The 21,874-nt window shown below is 42.3% G+C and overlaps 1 protein-coding gene across 1 annotated transcript in view; it reads left to right on the plus strand.

Annotated features, from left to right (window-relative positions):
* The window catches only part of LOC142588350 (nose resistant to fluoxetine protein 6-like), a 55,638-nt gene that overhangs the window by 21,905 nt on the left and 11,859 nt on the right, over nucleotides 1–21,874 (plus strand). The window contains exons 3-8 of the mRNA XM_075699982.1: nucleotides 1,671–1,785; nucleotides 1,896–1,980; nucleotides 6,795–6,877; nucleotides 13,324–13,506; nucleotides 18,342–18,435; nucleotides 19,362–19,448. Of these exons, the coding sequence (XP_075556097.1) occupies nucleotides 1,671–1,785; nucleotides 1,896–1,980; nucleotides 6,795–6,877; nucleotides 13,324–13,506; nucleotides 18,342–18,435; nucleotides 19,362–19,448 (647 nt within the window). The remainder of the gene's footprint in view (nucleotides 1–1,670; nucleotides 1,786–1,895; nucleotides 1,981–6,794; nucleotides 6,878–13,323; nucleotides 13,507–18,341; nucleotides 18,436–19,361; nucleotides 19,449–21,874) is intronic.

Genomic DNA, 21,874 nt, shown 5'->3' on the forward strand with positions numbered 1-21,874 from the left:
CATACCCATTCACCGCCCCCCAAAGATGATATAGGCCGTTCACTTAAAATCGGGAGAGAGAAGGAATTGGGGACGCTCTATGAAGAACTGAGCCGAGCAGGAACGGAAGGCCCTCACATGCCAAAATATTGCGAAACTGCCAAAGGCCCGCAGGAGGTTTAGTAGCCAATATGCTGTTCTCCAGCGACATATACTTCACGTTCATTTCGTCATGCCTAAACAGCAACCTGTTCGCGATTACCAAATCTTGTGAACCGGCGAGAAAGAAAAGTCACATATTCTCATACTGCGCTCATTTCAGCGTCCGATGTTTACCATTTACCAAAGTTTGTGGATACCTGATAACTTCAAGTATTGTGATGGTGAAGGATATACGTGGTGTCTGAGCTTGCACAACGCATTCCAGTTTCGACTTGAGCAGAACAATAGGACTGAAGTGGTGCGCTTGCTTTTCTCCGGGCGCCTCCTCAGCACATGAGATACAAAAGCTAACCGATCGGAGTAGCGGAATTTTTTTTTCTGTACGAAAACAGACACCACACAAAGCACAAGACGCGGACAAGAACAACAACGTACGGGGTGATCATATTTAAGTTTTCTCTGAAATTTGAAAAGCTCGCCTGTTGGAGTTAACATAATGCTAGTCCTTGTGATGGATTATGCAGAGAGGTGTACATTCCTTGCACGAGAAATTGAAAAAAATGTATTCTAATAAAATAATCATTAATTGGCTCAATAAATAATTACTTCATGGCACATATTGCAATTTACGAATTGTAGCCGGAGAGTTTGCAAGGCGTATTCATTTGGAATGGATTTCCAGAATGACACCAGTTTGGAGATATACACCATCAAACTCGCCGTAAAAAATTCACTGTTGTTCCACTTACTTTTTTTAGCAGAACGCTCTTTCATGCATTGAAGCATAAAAGTAAATGGAACGCCCATGTACTTCTTCCCACACTTCGGGAAATAATATCACGAAACTGGTGTCATTGTGAAAGTTCGTCCCAAGGGGAATTGTCTAGCAAACTCACCGTCTACAATTCGTATAATGCGATGTGCGCGGTAAAGTAATTAATTAAGAAGTTAATTAATTGAATATGAGTTTCAATTTATCGTGCTAGTAATGTGCGCCTCTTTAAATAATAATGCTCAAAGACAAGAATTATCCTATCTGCCACAGGCAATCTTCAAGTATTCCGGTAAACCTAAAAATGATCACCCTGTATTGTAAACCACAGCAATTTGCCCAGCAACAAGCGTTTCTAGAATAGACGTCCTAAAAATATTCAAGTGTAAAGTAGTTTTATGTACGTGCCCGACCATACGGTCTGTCGGGAAGCCCGAGTAAAAGAGTAAATTCAGAGGCCATGAATACCACCAGGTTCACCAAAATAGCGTATTATTCAATTGCGTACCCAAGTAACCAAAATCATTACTCACGTGCCAATTTATTTGAAATGACTCTTTCATAACTGTCGATGATTGGCGCTTATATAGGTATTTACGGTGTACTCTTGCCCTTCTCAAATTTGTCAAAGCGAAAAGTAGCGTTTAATGGGGGTTCGTTAGAGGCATCTTCAACTGATATGAAATGATATCTCCGAAAGTATACTCTAAATATAATCTATCGAGACGGGCAAATCCTTTTTTTTTATTTGATGCAGGCCATCGATTTTGCCTTAGAAAGTGGAAACAACAAGTTCGTCGAAGGCGTGCGCATTGGATTTTGCTTCATCAGCGACTGCACTGAAACCGATATTCAAAGTCTTCTGGACGCACGTAAGTATGCATCAAAGGGCCGTCAACGGGCTCTTGTTACCCGAATGCACATGCATATGTCTGCACTGGGACACGAAGGCACTCACCGCCTTTCTTTATCTCTCCTGCAGTGGTGCAAGGAACGATCAATCTCGTCGTGACGGACTGTGTAACCGACCTGAAGCCTCCAATGACCAAGACGCAAAGTTCGATCGTGTGGGCAAGAATATAATTATTATGCAGTTTGTCGAGTTGCCTCTGCAAACTAAATTCACTTTCGGCAAATAAGCTTTACTTGCAGCCAACTAGCGTAGTGATTGAACCAAGTGAATAAATGCTCGCGAGTAATTTGTGGATAGTGAAGTTTAGTACGTTAAATGTAAGAACTTATAAATCGCTATGTTATCATGTTTTTCAGAAACTCTTGTAACGCGTTACTTGTCTCGTGTCTTGTGTCCCAGACAGTGGCGCGTACCCACTATGGGTGATTGGCCAAGAAGCAGGCGGTTTTCGTATACTTTCTTGTTTAAAATCTCAGGTACCGACACGTTCTCCATCGTTAACTTTATCGTAAAGAAGTAAAAGCTAAGAAGAAAATTAAATTATTCGTGCAGCGCCACTACATGGCGCGTGTGTAAAAAATTATATATTTTATTTTATTTATTTATTTATTTCACAATAACCCTAAAGGCCCTCTAGGGAGGGTATTACATAGGGTAAATGTTACATAGGAGAGGTGAACAGTGCGTAATGTAAATACAATGGAAAAACAAAACTGGGAAAAGATTAATTACAGTGCATCAACGTACAAACACGAAAAAATAATGATAGTTATCAGTACAGGAACTCTAAATGGTTTGTACAAAATGTGACACTGTCGTGGAAGCTTGGTTAACGGCGCATTAACAAACAAAAAAATAAAAAATAAATATGTCTACAAATCAGAGAGTCAGACGTGATATATTAGGTATTCATGGTACTGCGTAGAGCGTCTGTAAATTTTAAGGCATTTGTTTCGGTGACAATGTGCGATGGCAGATTATTCCATTCTTTCGAGGTGCGAGGTATGAATGACTGACCAAATGCGAGGGAATGACACATTATGCATTGAACTTTGCAAGAATGATCCCGACGCGGAAAAATGACTGAGGGTTTACGCATGAACTCGTTATGAAGGGATACGTGATGGTAGAGCTTATGGAATAGTGTTAAACGAGATATATTACGGCGAAGTGACAAGGCTTCAAGTTCGGCGCGATTTTTTAATGCTGCTATACTTGTTTCTCGTGAATAATCTGAAAAGATGAAGCGTACAGCACGGTTCTGCAGGGCTTCTAAGTCAGTTATTAGGTATGCTTGATGGGGATCCCATATGGCTGACGCGTACTCTATTTTAGGGCGTATTAGTGTTGTGTATGCCAATTTGCGTAAGTGTACGGGAGCTTGTTTGAGGTTATGTTTAAGGAAACCAAGCGAACGGTTTGCAGAAGCGAGGATATGGTTAATGTGATTATTCCACGTCAAGTTAGGGGTTAAGTGTACGCCAAGATATTTGTAGCTGGAAACTTGTTCAACAAGGCTGTTGTTTAAGATGTAAGATGTTGATGTTCGGGGCGCCTGGTTAGTAAAAGACATGAATTTAGTTTTAGTAAGATTTAGAGGCATTAGCCAAGTTGAACACCATACGTTTATTGCGTTTAGGTCAGATTGAAGAATGTCGTGATCATAGTTAGAGTGAATATTACGATATATGACGCAATCATCAGCAAATAGTCTGATATTGGATTTGATGCCGTCTGGTAGATCATTAATATAAATTAGAAAAAGTAGGGGCCCAAGCACACTTCCCTGTGGTACACCTGATGTTACGGGGACTAGAGATGAGTTGTGATTGTTAACCGATGTAAATTGCATTCTGTTAGAAAGAAAGTCTTTTATCCATGTTACAACAGTAGAGTCAATGTTCAGCTGTATAAGTTTGTGAATAAGTCGACGATGAGGGACACGGTCGAATGCTTTTGAATAATCTAGGAATACGGCATCTACTTGAATTCCGGTGTCTATTGATTAATGTATGTCGTGAATAAAACCAGCGAGCTGAGTGTCACATGAATAGCCTCTGCGAAAACCGTGCTGTTGCTTAAATATGAGGTTATGTTCTTCAAGATAGTTAATGACCTGGGAATGTATGATATGTTCGATTAATTTACAAATGTTACTTGTTAAAGAAATTGGTCGATACTTAAGCGGTGAAGAACGATCCCCAGACTTGAAAAATGGCACTACCTTAGCCACCTTCCATTCGTGAGGGATAACGCCTGTTGATAGTGATTGTGAAAATAAGGCGGACAGTACTGGAAAGATGCTTGGGGCAATATTTTTTAGAATTGTCTTATTTAAGCCAGTATTATCAGCGGAAGATGAAATATTAAGATTCGTGAGGAGAGAATAAATTCCAGAATCGGTAATTATTATTTCCGGCATAAACGAATCAGTGCGAGTCATGGTGGCTAACGGTTCCAAACATTCGCGCGTGAATACCGATGAAAAGGTTTCGTTCAGTAGTTCGGAACAATCAGTGTCAGTTAACGCTGCGCCATCATGATCAGTCAGGACGATGTCAGAATTATGCTTGGGATTAATGACACGCCAAAAGCGCCGAGTGTTAGTTGTTAACATCGATGACAGGTCCCGTTTATAGAATTTTCTGCGCGTCGCTTTGAGTAAACTTTGGTATTCTTCGTCACATGCTTTGTACCGACGCCAGGATTTAGATAATCGATTTCTGTCAGCTTGCCTGAATAATCTTTTTTTCTTGTTATTTAGGCGACGAAGGTTCAGCGAAAACCAAGGAGCAGTGTTATCGGATTTTATGGAAATGACCGGGATGTATTTATCTATGAGATTAGTGAGTGCGTTTTCAAGTAGTAACCAGTTTTTTTCTACTGCCCGCGACTAGTAATCTCTCAGAAAGTCGATAGAAAAAAGCGATAGTTCATTGTTAATACGATCAAAGTTAGCTCTTTTGTAACACCTAATCTGCTTGCTGATAATTTGCCTTTTGATAGGTGAAGGAACAAAGCGACCAGTTAAAACATCATGGTCGGATAGACCAGTAATCTGAGTTATTTCAGAACATATATCTGGATTGTTCGTTAGGATCAAATCAAGAATATTAGAAGAGTGCGCAGAACATCTTGTCGGGCTTGAAATTAATTGGGTTAGGCTGAAATCAAGACAGCACTGGAGGAACGCATGCGACTCTGACTGTGTGCTATAGGTTGATTGTGTGGACCATGCTATGTCTGGGAAATTAAAATCACCAAAAATTATTACATTAGAATGTGGAAACCGATGAGTAAGTTCAGTAAAAATGCGATGAAATTCCGCTGTGAACCCATGAGTAAGGTCCGGTGGGCGATAAAAGACATCAATAATTAAGTTACTTGATCTGAATTTAAAACAAGTTACTACGCATTCAAGGAAAGTGCTAATAACAACGGGCATTACAATATACTGTCTGTTTATTGCAAGGAGGACACCACCACCTCGACGATTTTTCCTATCGCAACGAACGATATTAAAATCAGCTTCACAAACGAATATGTTTTCATTAGGAGTAGCATCGTTCAACCAAGTTTCAGTTAATGCTATTACTGTTGCCGATGTTGAGTCGATTAGTGAAGATAGTGCGACATTTTTAGACATAACGCTTCTAATGTTAGTGTATAAAAAGCAGCAACCGTCCTCAGTATTAATCGTACTATTTATTAATGTTTGTGGTGTTTGTGGAACCTTAGGTGAAGTTGAAAAGTTGGCGCTATGTCAAACTGGAGACACAACCGGGGAAACGAGCTTCGCACAATTTGCTTGAGTGTCCCATACGTATACTTCCTTGTTAAGTTTTAGTTTGTTAAAGACAAGGCTTACACGGTCTTTTTCTTTCTTTATGGTTTTAGAGAACTGCCAAAGTTTACGTCTTTTATCGCGAACCGCCTCAGAGTAATCACGAGAAATGCCAAAGTTAGTATCTTTCAGCTTGTGGCCATTACTAAGCACTGTTTCGATTTCTTTTTCATTGAAAAACTTCACAATAATTGGTCGAGTGCGTTCATTTGAAAATCGTCCGAGGCGATGCGCACTTGCGATTGAAGCTGTTGATACTCCTAGTTGATCTTTGCAGAATTTAGTTACTATTTGCTCGGACGTTTCCCAGTCTTCCGAATCACCCGTGTCTTGAATGCCATAAAAGAGGAGGTTATAGCGCCTTGAGCGGTTTTCCAAATCGTCTATTTTATCGTGCATCATCGATATATCACGCTCGCTGCTGCTGCTGCAAGACTGAGGCGACACTCCTGATGCAAATTTTGATTCTAAATCCTGGATTTGATTTTGCATTTTGGCTAGATTAACTTCTTGGCTTGAGATTGGTCTCTCTGAGGAAAGTGACTTAAGTTTACCTTCAACTTCATGTACGCGTTTAGTTAGTACTTCAAGATCATTTTTTAGTCCAATGTGTATGTGTAACACTTTGTTCACTGATTCCAACAAGTTAGAATTACTCGCTTCCAAGCGTTGTACGGCACTGAATACCATGTCAAGTTTTTCTTCTTGTGCTTTCGTCATTGGACCAGGGTTCACTTCAATGTCTCCGCCTAGCAATAACAGGCGCAAAAAATACAGTGCTGTACGCGCAAACCCCTTGATACCGTTGGACATATCAGGGGGCCACGACACCGCAATGAGACAAGGATTGTTGCTACGATAACATGAAGCTTCAAGGTAACTAACCTGTACGAGTGCAAGCTGTGAGCGAAACATTCCAACTGCGGTGGCGTGGCCCGAAGTGTGGAAGAAGGGTGCGTGGTTATATTCAGGCAGGTCAGCTGACATAGTTCCAAGTTGCCAGCCGAGTGGATGACCATCAATTAGGTTTGGCGGCGCGACATCTGGTCGACATCTTGCTGATAAAAAAAAAAGGAAGTTCGAACTCTCTCATAAACATCACTGTGTGATATCTTATTGTGCAGGGCCGCCCTAGGAGTCCTTGCAGTGGGCATCTCCCTGAGCACCGGCGTCGACCTTTATCTGAGACGCACCAATGCGAACCAGAGTGAGTCTCACAGGTGTACATAACATACACAAATAGCAACAAGACTACAGTATATGTCATATGCGGTGTTTGCATGCAACATAATACTTCGAAACTCATACACTATTCTTCGGTGCGAGCAGCAGTTATGAACTATAGGGAACGCACTGAACTGGTCCGTCCGTTCTCAAGAAGTTCGAACGATTGTCATAAAACAAAAAGATAGCGTAATAGTGTGAGGAGTTGAGCCAGCGCGCAAATTGGGCTTTAACTCTTTTGTTCAGCTCCTTCATGATGCCATACGTTCAAAAAGGATAGATTTATTTTTGTTACCTTGTTTATTTTTTATGTTAAAGAATAACAATATAAGCGCATTGCAGGCAGTCCCGTGGACTGCATCAGATTGGACGCGAGATCGCGGAGTGCACTCAGAGCACTGTCCCCGAAGACTCCAGGCAATATCGACGTCCATTTCTTTGTGTTGAGTTCACTATGTTATTTCTTTTGATTGGACGCTAGACACTGTTTATAGAATGTTCCGGTCTTGAAGGGGCGTCGCACCAAGAATCTCGTCTAGTGTTTTCTTTAGAGTTCCTTATATCAGTCCTATTACTAAGAGAACAAATCACCATCATCATCATCGTCATCATCGTCATCGTCATCATCATCATTATCATCATCAGCCTTGATAAGCCCACTGCAGGGCAAAGGCCTCCCCCATACTTCTCCAACTACCCCGGTCATGTACAAATTGTGGCCATGTCGTCCCTGCAAACTTCTTAATCTCATCCGCCGCCACTTTCTGCCGCCACCTGCTACGCTTCCCTTCTCTTGGAATCCACTACGTAACCCTTAATGACCATCGGTTATCTTCCCTCCTCATTACATGCACTGCTCATGCCCCCCCCCCCCATTTCTTTTTCTTGATTTCAACTAAGATGCCCTTAACGCCCTTAACTCGCGTTTGTTTCCTCACCCAATCTGCTCTCTTCATATGCCCCCCCCCTAACGTTACACACATGATTCTTCTTTCCACAGCTCGTTGCGTCGTTCTCAATTTAAGTAGAACCCTTTTCATAAGCCTCCAGGTTTCTGTCCCGTCGGTGAGTAATGGTAAGACACAGCTGTTATACACTTTTCTCTTGAGGGATAATGGCAACCTGCTGTTCATGATCTGAGAATGCCTGCCAAACGCACCCCCAGCTCATTCTTATTCTTCTGATTATTTCAGTCTCATGATCCGGATCCGCGGTCACTACCTGCCCTAAGTAGATCTATTCCCTTACCACTTCCAGTGCCTCGCTACCTATCGCAAACTGCTGTTCTCTTCCGAGACTGTTAAACATTACTTTAGTTTTCTGCACATTAATTTTTAGACCCACCCTTCTGCTTTGCCTCTCCAGGTCAGTGAGCATGCCTTGCAATTGGTCCCCTGAGTTACTAAGCAATGCAATATCATCGGCGAATCTCAAGTTACTAAGGTATTCTCCATTAACTCTCATTTCCAATTCTTCCCCATAAAGGTCTCTGAATACCTCCTGTAAACACGCTGTGAATAGCATTGGAGAGATCGTATCTCCCTGCCTGACGCCTTCTTTATTGGGATTTTGTTGCTTTCTTTGTGGAGGACTACGGTGGCTGTCGAGCCGCTAAAGATATCTTTCAGTATTTTTACATACGGCTCGTCTACACCCCGATTCCGTAATGCCTCTATGACTGCTGAGGTTTCGACGGAATCAAACGTTTTCTCGTAATCAATGAAAGCTATATATAAGGGTTGGTTATATTCCGCACATTTATCTATCACCTGATTGATGGTGTGAATATGGTGCATAGTTGAGTAGCCTTTACGGAATCCTGCCTGGTCCTTGGGTTGACAGAAGTCTAAGGTGTTCCTGATTCTATTTGCGATTGCCTTAGTATATACATTGTAGGCAACGGACAGTAAGCTGATCGGTCTATAATTTTTCAAGTCTTTGGCATCGCCTTTCTTGTGGATTAGTATTATGTTAGCGTTCTTCCAAGATTCCGGTACGCTCGAGGTCATGAGGCATTGCGTATACCGGGTGGCCAGTTTTTCTAGAACAAAGTGCCCACCATCCTTCAAGAAATCTGCTGTTAACAGATCCTGCCCAGCTGCCTTCCCCCTTTGCATAGCTCCCAAAGCTTTCTTTACTTCTTCCGGCGTTACTTGTGGGATTTCAAATTCCTCTAGACTATTCTCTCTTCTATTATCGTCGTGGGTGCCACTGGTACTGCATAAATCTCTATAGAACTACTCAGCCCCTTGAACTATCTCTTCCATATTAGTGATGATATCGCCGGCTTTGTCTCTTAATGCATACATCGGATTCTTGCCAATTCCTAGTTTCTTCTTCACTGTTTTCAGGCTTCCTCCGTTCCTGAGAGCATGTTCAATTCTATCCATATTATACTTCCTTATGTCAGCTGTCTTAAGCTTGTTGATTAACGTGGAAAGTTCTGCCAGTTCTATTCTTGCTGTAGGGTTAGAAGCTTTCATACATTGGCGTTTCTTGATCATATCTTTCGTCTCCTGCGATAGCTTACTGGTATCGTGTCTAACGGAGTTACCACCGACTTCTATTGCACACTCCTTTATGATGCCCATAAGACTGTTGTTCAATGTTTCAACACTAAGGTCCTCTTCCTGAATTAAAGCCGAATACCTGTTCTGCAGATTGATCCGGAATTCCTCTATTTTCCCTCTTACCGCTTACTCATTGATCGGCTTCTTATGTACCAGTTTCTTGCGTTCTCTCCTCAAGTCTAGGCTAATTCGAGTTCTTGCCATTCTATGGTCACTGCAGCGCACCTTGTCGAGCACGTCCACATCTTGTATGATGCCAGGGTCAGCGCAGATTATAAGGTCTATTTCATTTCTAGTCTCGCCGTTCGGGCTCCTCCGCGTCAACTTTCGGCTATCCCGCTTGCGGAAGAAGGTATTCATTATCCGCATCTTATTCTGTTCTGCAAAGTCTACTAATAACTCTCCTCTGCTATTCCAAGCGCTTATGCCATATTCCCCCACTGCCTTGTCTCCAGCCTGCTTCTTGCCTACTTTGGCATTGAAGTCGCCCATCAGTACCGTGTATTTTGTCTTCATAGAAGCTTTCGACTTCTTGGTCATCATGACTGGATGTAGGGGCGTACATCTGTACGACCTTCAATTTATACCTCTTACTAAGTTTCATAACAAGACCTGCCACCCTCTCGTTAATGCTATAGAGTTTCTGTACGTTACCAGCTATATTATTAATCAGGAATCCGACTCCTAGTTCTCGTTTTTCCGCTAAGCCCCAGTAGCACAGGACGTGCCTATGTTTTAGCACTGTATGTGCTTCATTTGTCCTCCTGACGTCACTGAGCCCTATTATATCCCATTTACTGCCCTCTAATTCCTCCAATAGCACTGGTAGACTCGCCTCCCTAGATAACCTTCTAGCGTTAAACGTTGCCAGGTTCAGATTCCAATGGCGTCCTGTCCGGATCCAACGATTATGAGCACCCTCTGCTGCGTCACAGGCCTGACCGCCGCCGTGGTCAGTTGCTTCGCAGCTGCTCGGTACTGAGGGCCGGGGTTTGATTTTTGTATTCATATAGGAGGTTGTGGCCAAGTACTGCACCAGGGTGGCCAATCCTGCTCTGGTGCGTTACCGGTTCTGTTCACAGTGATCAGGCCACACTCCTGGCCTGTTTGTGCAGTTTTATCAACACGTGAATTTTTTTAATCCGGTGGAAAATTGCGCGGCACCGGAATTCGAACCACGGTCCTCTTGTACGCGAGGCGGATGCTCTACCTCTACGCTACCGCTGCCCTAAGAACGAAATGTACTGTTCAATAGTTATTTACCTTTACATTGCTTGTTTTTTTCTAATATGCTCGAAGCTAGCACGACTTGTAGTGAAAGTAATGCACCTTCCATTGCCACTTTAATGCGGCCCTTTATTTTGCGTCAGAGCGCCTCGCCGCTGCGTCACTAAAACAGTGCACGGAACGATGCACCGATAGAGCTGACCGCAGCGGAACAATGGAGCAAGCTCGCTCTGAAGAACCGGGTCACCTGTGCAAACTTGAGAGCCACGTACTTTTGCTGTCGAGTAGACATAGTTTACTACACTTGGACCAGAAGAGCGATCTTAAAGTCTCGCGTTTCGACGCCATTAGGAGTCGGTAATGTGCCACGATCACAGCGCACTGTTGACTTCAGCACGTCCGGCAGCTTTCACAGCCGACGCAAGGTTTTCTCGAGAACATGGACGCGTTTGAACGCGACTGCTCGCTCTCTTTCTCGTGTTCTGGCCCGACAGTTGCGGCATGTACTTGTGGCTCGCATATGTTCTTGCTTTCCCCTTTAACGTGTGTTTCATTTTATGAAATTTACTCCGCTTTGCGTGGATGCAACTTCTCGTGGACTAGGTATACTAAATGGATCTGGGCTTTGCAGGAGTCGGGATTGTTCAGCCCATGTACGTTGTCTCCTGCGGTTATATCATGAGAGCTCGCGAAAGGTGGTGGGTATTTAATAAATCCTGAGGAAGAAATTAAGATTTCTTTAGACCAATATTGTAGCGCTTCTGCTGCTTTTTGGCAAGTAATATTTGGCTCAGGTGGTCAAGGCAGATTGAGGATACGACTGGACCTCGTCTAATCGGAAAATACCATAGTTATTGCTAGAGACCGTGCGAACCAAGGAAGGATTTTGCCTTGTGCAGCACTGAATCTATTAATTACTACCACGGTAGCATTCTTAAGCGACCGGGAGGACTTATTCAGTATTAAAAAGTGTTTGAGACAGACTTGAATGACGGAGCCTGACAGTGATATTAATAAACTTTTGCCTGGATTGATGAAAAACTGACAATTCCCAAGTTCCTGAACACTTTGATGTTATGCATGGTGTTTCACGTAATCAGAACCAAACTAAGGAAAACTGGCGCGTAACGTCAAATACTAATATTATCACCGGTATGTTGCTTGCAGTCCTTTATAGCTACTCAGAATATTTGCGTTGTGTTCCATGTTAGCTAATTTAATTAGTTAAGATCAAAGACACCATAAATTGGATTATGCAACCATATATTATGTATAAATGTCTTCTGAAAGTAAGGCCAGTAAATATTTCTGTTTTCACAACGAAGTTACTGACGCGGCTTTCTGGCTTAAGCTGGATGCCGGAACGCGCCGCTCCTATGCGTACCTCATGTAAGTTTCGTATTATGAGGACGCTTGAAAGCACTACGTTTCCAGGAACTCAAATGTGCAGTGACATTATTTCTTCATATTTAACGGACATTCATTGAATCCTGGAAAGAAGATAACTGCCTAAAAGCAAACTTCATGGAAGCAACTTCCTCGGATGTTTCGGGGCGTGCACTATAGCTTCTTGAAGTACGAGTTCTCCCTTAAAAAACAAATATGTTATCTTCTTGTGTAATTGACCGTAATTTATTATCTTTTTATCAATCAAAACTATCTACATTTTTGCTGAATAGCTTAAGACAACTACATTGTAAAAAGGGCTACATCTTAAATGGTGTTTTCTTGTCGCACTGGTCGCACATGGAATTTCACATCGAGAGATATGAAATTCTCCTGTCGGATATTTCCGTGTGCCCAAGGCTTTCAGAATAATTACGTAGTTTCCAACTACGTCTTTTGTCGTCGCACGTCTAGTTGGAGCTCCGTTGTCGTCCTCTATAAATGTGTGTAGGGCCCTAACGGTAAAGGTGGGACCAGTGCGACAAGAAAACACCCTTAAGGGTGTAAACATTTTTACGGTGTAAAAACTATTGGTCTTAAATGTGTATGATGGAGGACTTTTTTTGATTTCGGCGCTATTTACGTGGAACACTCAGCATGTTTGCTGAAAGCGTTATATAGGCATCCTAGAAGTGTTCACCATCGTACAATCATTTATACAGTGTTAAGAAACTTTTCACGTTTTGTATATGGCTGCTCGTTTGTACGAGATTACTAAATAATGTGCCCGACATAAACTGCTGCCTTCCTCAGCCGCTCTTACAAAGGCGGTATTACCGCAGATTCTGTAATACCTCCTACAAAGCGATGACACTAATATGATGTATGCCAGAACTATCTGGGGAACCACGCCTGCGTATTTGCAGAAAACATGGGCAAGTAGTGTACATTCTTACTTTGTTTTTGTCAAGTATGAACGCCTGTGTATGTTATATGTGTTCCGTTGCCATGTGCATTGTGTTCTAAATGGAATACTTTTGTAAGAACTAACAGCACTCTACAAAGGAAACGTACCTTAAACACACCTTTAAAAGTTCATAAACTTGAACGTTTCTACAAATTATTTCATGAAAAGTCGATGTCATATATTACACAAAGTTTTGTGCTTTGATCAATCAATAAAGTTGCCATACTTTTAAATACTGATTGGCAAGCTTCTGTAAATGTCCGTTTTGTGTTCTTGCAGATCTTATTACCAAACTTTTGACAGCATTCTCTCTGCAAGCAAACTTACATACTCTGCTCACTGGGGTCAAGGAGAAAGAAAGTGATGCCTACATGTACAGATTCTTTCATGGTCTGCGATTTTTCAGCATGTTTATGATAGTCCTCGGTCATTCGTACAACATATTCGATTTCATCAATACCTGTAAGTATTCGTGAGATGTTTTTGATGACATATTGGTACTGGTCACATATTGTTAAATGTGTGTGTATAGGAGACGTTGGAACCATGGGGGATAATTAATATTGTGGCTTTCCGAATGTTTCGTTGGGCAACATGACACCTCTTTTACGTAGTGATCGATAATAGCCGAGACTAACGCCACGGCAGCCTCCATCCACTTTCTATGAATGGAACCGGGCTGCGGTGAGCCATAATGAAGGGCGAGAAATGCGGCTGCCTGCTTTAGTTTTAAAAATACCTTCGGTGCCTCCGAGCCCTGTGTTGAGCAGTGCGCCATAAAAGAAAGAAAGAAAGAGACACGCAGATAGACAGACTGACAAGAAACAAAGTATTGGCGAGGGCGGGGAAACCTACAAAAATTGGACGGTTGAAAGCATCACTACAAAGTTCAGAAATGAAATATATTTGAACAAGGCGACGTTATAACGGTTAAAAATATTAAATTTTTTCGGACTTAAAGAAAAAATATTGTTTTGGGGCCCATGACGACGGTCTTCAACCTTACGTTCCTGAATTTACGACGACTTTCTTGAATGCATCGTTTGTTGTGACGACTAGTAATGTTAATGACGTCAAGGTGATTAAAAAAGTTATTAGAAGAGGCAATGTAGAAGCATCTTTTATTAATGGAAAAGTACCAGATACGTACTTTTCCATTAATAAAAGATGCTTCTACACAGTCTCTGGTAATAATTTTTTTCGCATCATTCGATATTTCAACTGTTTAAATTGTCTTGCTGAATGTCATTTCATGCGAATAGCCCTTCACCTTTCGGTGTAACAACGCGCAGCTAAAGCGACATTCGGTTAGGCGCAGCGCCCTCGCTACAGATGACTGAGCTTCGCGCTCGTAAGATAGATGCATTATGTGTTCCCTGCAGCAAGCCTCAAATAAGTGCACATTTGGGCTTATGAAACCTACACGAATGCGCTCTTTACACTTGCTACTGAGCACAGACGCACATTAGGTGAGTAGTCATTGAGCGGAAGGACAATTTTATAGGATGATATTATTAGTACGAAAATCAATACATGTCATGAGGATTACTAATTACACCCTCCTCCAAGGCGCCTAAAAGTTTATACGACTGATTTACCCACACAGTCATTTATCTAAAACAACCAGAAAAACGTTCACTTTCCCTCAACCATCTCAAGACCCGTAGCCCTCAACCTCATCATCATCTTATTCATAGGCATGTCGTATCGCGGCTCTGCCAAGCTACGTTCATTAAAGCATGAAAGTAGCTTGACACTTCTGCGCACCGCCGGGATTTTTTTTTTTACTGCGACGAAATAGTCAACGCCGTCATCGACTCTTTTTCGTATACCGAACGTAACCACAGTGTTCTTCAAAACAAAAAAAAGAAAGAAGGATGAGGAGGGGGAGAGGGGCAGGGGAAGCAAAGATAGCTTTAATTAAAAAGAAGGGAAGAGATTGCAGTATTACCGACAGCGCTCCTAACAACGTAACCTGCATAAATGCCCCATTTAGGAGGCAACTTGTAGAGCGGAGCACTAACTGCCCTGTCGCTGCGGCAAAAGTCAGCAGCGCTAAAAGATAAATTAGGGACAGCCATCGAAAGAGCAAGATGACAAAGAGGTACTTCGAGGATAGTTCTGCGCAAGGAGGTGCAGCGCCGGCAATAAAGGAGAAAATTATTAATATTTTCTTCATTACACAAGAAGCAATTGGAAGCTGGAAGGTTCTCTGGGGCTGGACATTTCGCTTCCTGTTATACTCTCTCTCTCTCTCCCTCTCTCTCTCTCTCTCTCTCTCTCTCTTGATCCATTGGCACTAGGATACCGTAATAGGGACTTGTGTGAGGTCATACTTATTTTTTTTAATTGAACCAAAGAGACTACCCTGTTAATTTTCTCAGTGCTTTTTTTTTTCAAACCACGAATGCAAAAATTTTAATAGTACATATATTATATTATAGTCCTAACATTGATATGAACAATTATTATCGATTTACTATATTGTCCTTAATTTACAGAATTCCTTTTAAGCTTTCTTTTTTTTCCTACTACAGTGAACTCTCACTTGAGTGAACTTCAAGGGACCGAAGGAAATAGTTCACTTAACTGAAAGTTCACTAAACTGAATATTCACTAGACCAACATAAGACGTGGCATACAGAGTCGAAAGTTTGAAGTGCAATTCATGGAGCAAAAGACATGGCATCCATAGTGTTAGAAATGTGTGAAATGAAATTTGTACATATCAACAAGTACAAGGTTCATAACAGTTATAATGCTGCCTTTCTCACTTAGAAAAAAAATCTGTAATCTTCTTCTGCACTTGTACACTTAAAGCACAAGAAGTAAGAGAACTGTCCAAGGAATGAATGTTTTTGTACACTTCTGGCACAGCTTGCTGTTGAGACACAAAGTCTCTCAACTTTCCAATGTACCCTACAACCTCAGCTAGAGTTATAGGCCTTGAAACTGGCTCGGCGATGTTACTTTGTTCATGGCCTCCGAGATTACGTGCTTGCTCGTTTTCTGCGGGCAATCTCGGAGGCCATACCTCGTTGCCGTTCGTTTTCCGCGCCGCCGCTTTGCCCCAGGGGCGCTGTAGCGCCAGCGACGTTACATTGCCGATCGTAAAAATAACGAAAAAATAAGCCTTGGTCTTCTGAGCGAGTTCGTTAAACTGAAATATTGACTTTTCCGAAATTCGTTTAAGTGAAACATTATTGCATAGAATCTATAAGAAAACTGCCGGGGATTTTAAAAAAGTTCGTTATTCTGAAATATTGGATAAACCGACATTCTAACAACGGAGAGTTTACTGTCCCACCCTATTCAGGGCCGATCCCCCGTAGTGGGTCCACTCATACCGTTAGGCACCAAACCAAATCAAACCGGTAAAGGTAACAATTTAGGAATGACGTTCTACAGCGCCAGCTGGTCAAACTCGCCTCACATTCAAGAAAAAGGCATCGATCCGTGTGTAACAGAAAACTTAAATGCTGGAAATTGACTTTAGACATTAGCGTTGATGACCTAGAGCAGCTTAAAGATAAAAGCTCCCTGAAAGGAGCCTTCGCCGAAAGAGCAACAGACGGAAGAACACAGTGAACATATCCAACCTGAGACCACAAAAATAGACAATCGACATGCTGTTCTCGGCGATTAATTCCTAATCACCCCATGGTTCCGTTTCGTCGTCAGGACTTGTTCCTCTTACAAGCGCTGCACCTTTCGCGAGTAGTAGTAACTAGTCCGAACACTATGTTACTGATGAAATCGCAGCCGCTTTCTTTCTTTTTTACAAATAAATTTTTAAATGAAGTTATGCCTCGTGAATAGAGCGTGGTACCAAGCGACCAAAGCAGCACACCTCCTTTCGGCAAGGTTTATTCTAGCAGTACGTAAATTCGCGTCAACCTCGCGCAACGCGGATACTCACAAGTCCGCTTACGAAGCTGTTCCTTTCCTTCGTCTACTGGCTTGAACAGGGACCTGAAAACTACTTTCAAGAACTGATACCATCTCTTTAAGTTGCAGTCGAAACTTTAGTCGAATGTGTACCTGTAATGTTTCCGACCATGCTCTATCCGACAATATCCGCACAGCGGAGTCATATCTTCGAGAAGTGTAACCCGACCGGAAGAAGCGAATGTGTGCTTGCAATGCGTTCTTTCTCGGCGTGTTCATCAGTGTCCTACTTGGCCTATAAGCTTGCGTGTAAGCTACCGTGGACGTGTCGCATGACAAGCATAGGAGGCGCCTGCCGCAGCTCTCGAGTGCAGAGGATGTTGGCTGAAGAAATATGATGATGTCAGGAAGAAATATTCACGTTGGTAGCATTCGTTGCAGCCATAATGCCACCTCACTCACTTTATTCCGCAAAAAGCATTCCTCTCTGCATGATGACTCTTCTTTGCAGGATGGTGTTACATCTTGAAATTTCCCTCGCCCATAACAGTGGTTTCGTCTTCTCCCACAGCCTTGGTTCAGTCGCGGCATAATAGCGCTGCATTTCCATGCCCCTGCGGAGGTCCAACTCAATGACCTGAACTTCCTGTTAAAGCTACTTCGTCATCGCGAGTGACTGCGTTCGATCACGCCGCCTGTCCAGGCCTGTTGGTCGGACAAGGAACAACGAGCTTATCTCAAGCGTCCGAAAACATGTCCTTTACTGCTAATGCCCCTGCATGCGTAAAGGGACACGTTCAAGTGAATTTAAATTTTGGGTGTATGATGTAGACCAAAGTGTAAACGCTACTACCGCCACATTCTCGCGCCAGCGCCTCCCAAAAGATGAATCATGGCGCACTCAAGTGTGAAAACGCGAGAGCCATTTCGCGCTTGAGTGTCTCGTTGTCGACATATGTCGCCTCCATCTCGTGGACCTAAAAACCCATACTAGCCATCCTCAGCCACCCAATTATAGTCATATCCAAAGAGGCAAAATAACGTTCGTAACCCAGCCGAGCCAAACCAAAGGCATCGTGGGACTCCAGTAGCGGCTTTTATAGCGAATGCAACCAATAGCCTGGCAGATACTGAGTCGAGCTGGATACGTCACCAGCTCGACAACTTTTTGAACACTCGTTTTCGACAAGAATGTCTAAAAGTGCATGAAATCCTGGGCACGTTGTAGAGACAGTTTCGATTCCGAATTTATGGCGCAAATGAATATTACAATCATCTTTTGCATCGCTTTCAATGGCGGAAGCATGCAAATGGTCGGCTAAGCGGGCGTGCACGGTATATTCTGCTGCAACAGCCATATTACGAAAACTTTAAGCACTTACAGACATCTTTATGTGTTCTCCTAACAGCCCGCATGGTGAATGCTCTGCATTATGCCGACAACGTCAGTTTTTCTCTTGTTATGACTGGGTACTTGAGCGTAGACGTTTTCTTCTTTCTGAGGTAAGTGACATTCCGTTAACACAGGTTTCGGACTTCTCTTACCATCGTATTCTCTGCCATACTTCCAGAATAGGTTGCGCCATTAGACAACAAAACACCTAACTACATCTTGCTGCGGCTCGTGACAAGATTAACCCTATCTATAAGGGAACGAGCTATAATTAAATCTGAATGAAAGAAACGTAACTGGGCTTGGGATTCATATTTTATTTGGAATGTGAATGGGGTCGGCAATATGTGAAACCCCCTTTTCCCTAAGAATAATAAATTGTGAAGCGCGAACGATATAAAGTAACAAAAAAGGTTTCCGTTTGGCTTTGTTAGACGCGAACCTATGGCGCTAACTCACCACCTGGTTTGGAAGTTGGCGCTGTGTTTGTCCAGTACATAGTCAGTGTGCATGGGTTAGTTGCGCCATATGAAACACTTTCGTAAACACTTTAGCAAGGGTTAGTGTTACTAAGGGATACGTGAATGCATAATATATTTTTGTAAAGTTGACGACGCCTCCACAGATTTAGTAGGAAGCAAATTAGGTTGCAAAAAAGAGCTCAGGAATGTCTAATGCCACTTTTTATATATATATATATATATATATATATATATATATATATATATATATATATATATATATATATATATATATATATATATATATATATATATATATATATATCTTCATTCTTATGGTATGCGTTATAGTTTATTCAAGAAGCATGCGCAATGGCCACTCTAAACTGGCCGCGACACTCCCTTAGCTATCATGCATGGCAGACATCATAAACAGTTCCACAGCAGTAAAGCTCAAATTTAATACTTCTGGCCATGTCTAATTATTTACAGAGTTGGGAAAATCAGTTACACCCAAGACCGTCGAACACTTGAACCCTTGAGTGGTTGCTTTAATACGTGTTTTTGGCTTTCAGTGGCTTCCTTCTCGCTTACAATATTGAACCAAAGCGTGACAACAGACTACTGACAGGACTCATTGCCATCGTACGGCGTCATATCAGGTAAGTTAAACTACTTTGCATTGGAAGCTCAGAAATTAACTTAGGTATTACCAAAAGCACTGAAACATAATTTTTTCCGCGAACAAGATCTGAGGTTTCGTAAGCAAAGCCACAGTTTCAAAAGCGAACATATAAGAGCATGTATTATAGTCGTTGGGTCTAAAAATTAATCTGCAGAAAACTAAAGTAATGTTTAACAGTCTCGGAAGAGAACAGCAGTTTACGATAGGTAGTAAGGCGCTGGAAGTGGTAAGGGAATACATTTACTTAGGACAGATAGTGACTGCGGATCCGGATCATGAGACTGAAATAATCAGAAGAATAAGAATGGGCTGGGGTGCGTTTGGCAGGCATTCTCAGATCATGAACAGCAGATTGCCATTATCCCTCAAGAGAAAAGTTTATAACAGCTGTGTCTTACCAGTACTCACCTACGGGGCAGAAACCTGGAGGCTTACGAGAAGGGTTCTACTTAAATTGAGCACGAAGCAACGAGCTATGGAAAGAAGAATGTTAGGTGTAACGTTAAGGGATAAGAAAAGAGCAGATTGGGTGAGGGAAAAACGCGAGTTAATGACATCTTAGTTGAAATCAAGAAAAATAAATGGCCATGGGCAGGACACGTAATGAGGAGGGAAGATAACCGATGGTCATTAAGGGTTACGGACTGGATCCCAAGGGAAGGGAAGCGTAGCAGGGGCGGCAGAAAGTTAGGTGGGCGGATGAGATTAAGAAGTTTGCAGGGACAGCATGGCCACAATTAGTACATGAACGGGGTTGTTGGAGAGGTATGGGAGAGGCCTTTGCCCTGCAGTGGGCGTAACCAGGCTGATGATGATGATGATGAATATAGTCGTACTGATAATCATCGTCCAACTTGGCTGTACGTGTAGTATTTTGTTTGTCTCGTATTTTGCTAGCGTCACATTATTTTGTCTGAGTTATTTGCGATGTATGACAACCCATACTCAATTTCCTTTCTTGTGCCTGTGAGGCATTATAAATAAATATATAAATAAATACATAAATAAATTGAAGAACGCATCATCAACTGTTGTTTTTCAGAACATATTGGAAAATTATAATGAAAAGTGTAACTGGTCGCTCTATAGGGGGATAGCATTGCGCTACCTTTTCGATGCCTACCTTTGATTTCCTATTAAATATACATGCACGGATCGTTTCCTGCACGCCAGTGTAGTGAGCTGCGCCACATATTTTCTTGTGTACTGTGCGGGATTTCACTTTTCGGCATCATTATAAATGGCTGATGGAAGTTAATGCCAACACTTCCGTCTGTTGGGTCTCGAGATATATGCGAATAAATTCGGGCTGGTTAGTTGGCGTTTCAAGGTTCCTTAGTAATCCTGTCGAAAAAAAAAAGAACCCTACATCACATTTCCCAGAAAAAAATATTCGTAGGGACAAATAAACAGAACAGTTAAGAGGGCAAATGGCAAGGACACTTTTAGATACACAGCAAGCGCTGTCGCCAAGGCGGGGTAACCCCTCGGTGCGCGCTATTCAATGTGGGAGCCGGCGCTTGGCTTTTTCTCCACATTTCCAGCAGCCTTAGGCTTGAGGTATGAACCAGTGAAAAGTTGTTACGAAAAAGTAACACCATCTTCTCGTTCACGCAGCTTTGGAGCCGCGCAGTAGGTTCAGTCCTCCGTTACACTTGCAACGTCACGTTCACATTTAGCTCGCACGGTATATAGGCGGAGAACACCGATACGCAGCCGGTGTGTCGAGGACTGTTGTCACACTAATGTTGCAAATCATTAAATCATTGGAGCATATAATACCACTGACTAACACTGTTTGCACTTCCGTGGCACTAAGGGACCGAGAATGCAAAAGACGGCCCAGAGACCTTCCGTTGAGCCTCGTACGTTGCATGAGCGATGTACTATATTATGGTTTAACTTACAACGCGTCTAATTTGGTTTAGCAAGAATGCATCGAGTGTTTTACCCACATGCTTATTCTCATTTCAGCTTTGTTGCTGAGCTCTCCCGTCACTGGAGCTTGTTGTGGCATACTTGTATGGGGCATACGAATGGCATACTTCCCTAAATACTAGGCCAAAAAAATTAGTTCAAATCCTGAAGAATAACATCAGAGATTTTCAGCTAAATAACAAGTATGCACGGGTAAAGTAAACATTTTTAATGACTATGTGATGACATTAATGAAATCGTATGAAGAAAAATATACCATGTTAAAAACTACCTCCTAGATTGCCGATGGCGCATTGGTGATGCTGCATTGCCGACGTTAAGAACACATGTAATGGCATTGTAGCGTAGGCCACTGAACAAGTCAACGATATCGGCCAACGAGTAACTAGAACGCTGTATAAAGCGCTTGTGACACCGAAGGTAATTTTTGATAAAAACCACTTAGGTTATGGTAATTTATTATTG

Source organism: Dermacentor variabilis, chromosome 1 (genome assembly GCF_050947875.1).
Source record: "Dermacentor variabilis isolate Ectoservices chromosome 1, ASM5094787v1, whole genome shotgun sequence".
NCBI classification, from domain to species: Eukaryota; Metazoa; Arthropoda; class Arachnida; order Ixodida; family Ixodidae; genus Dermacentor; species Dermacentor variabilis.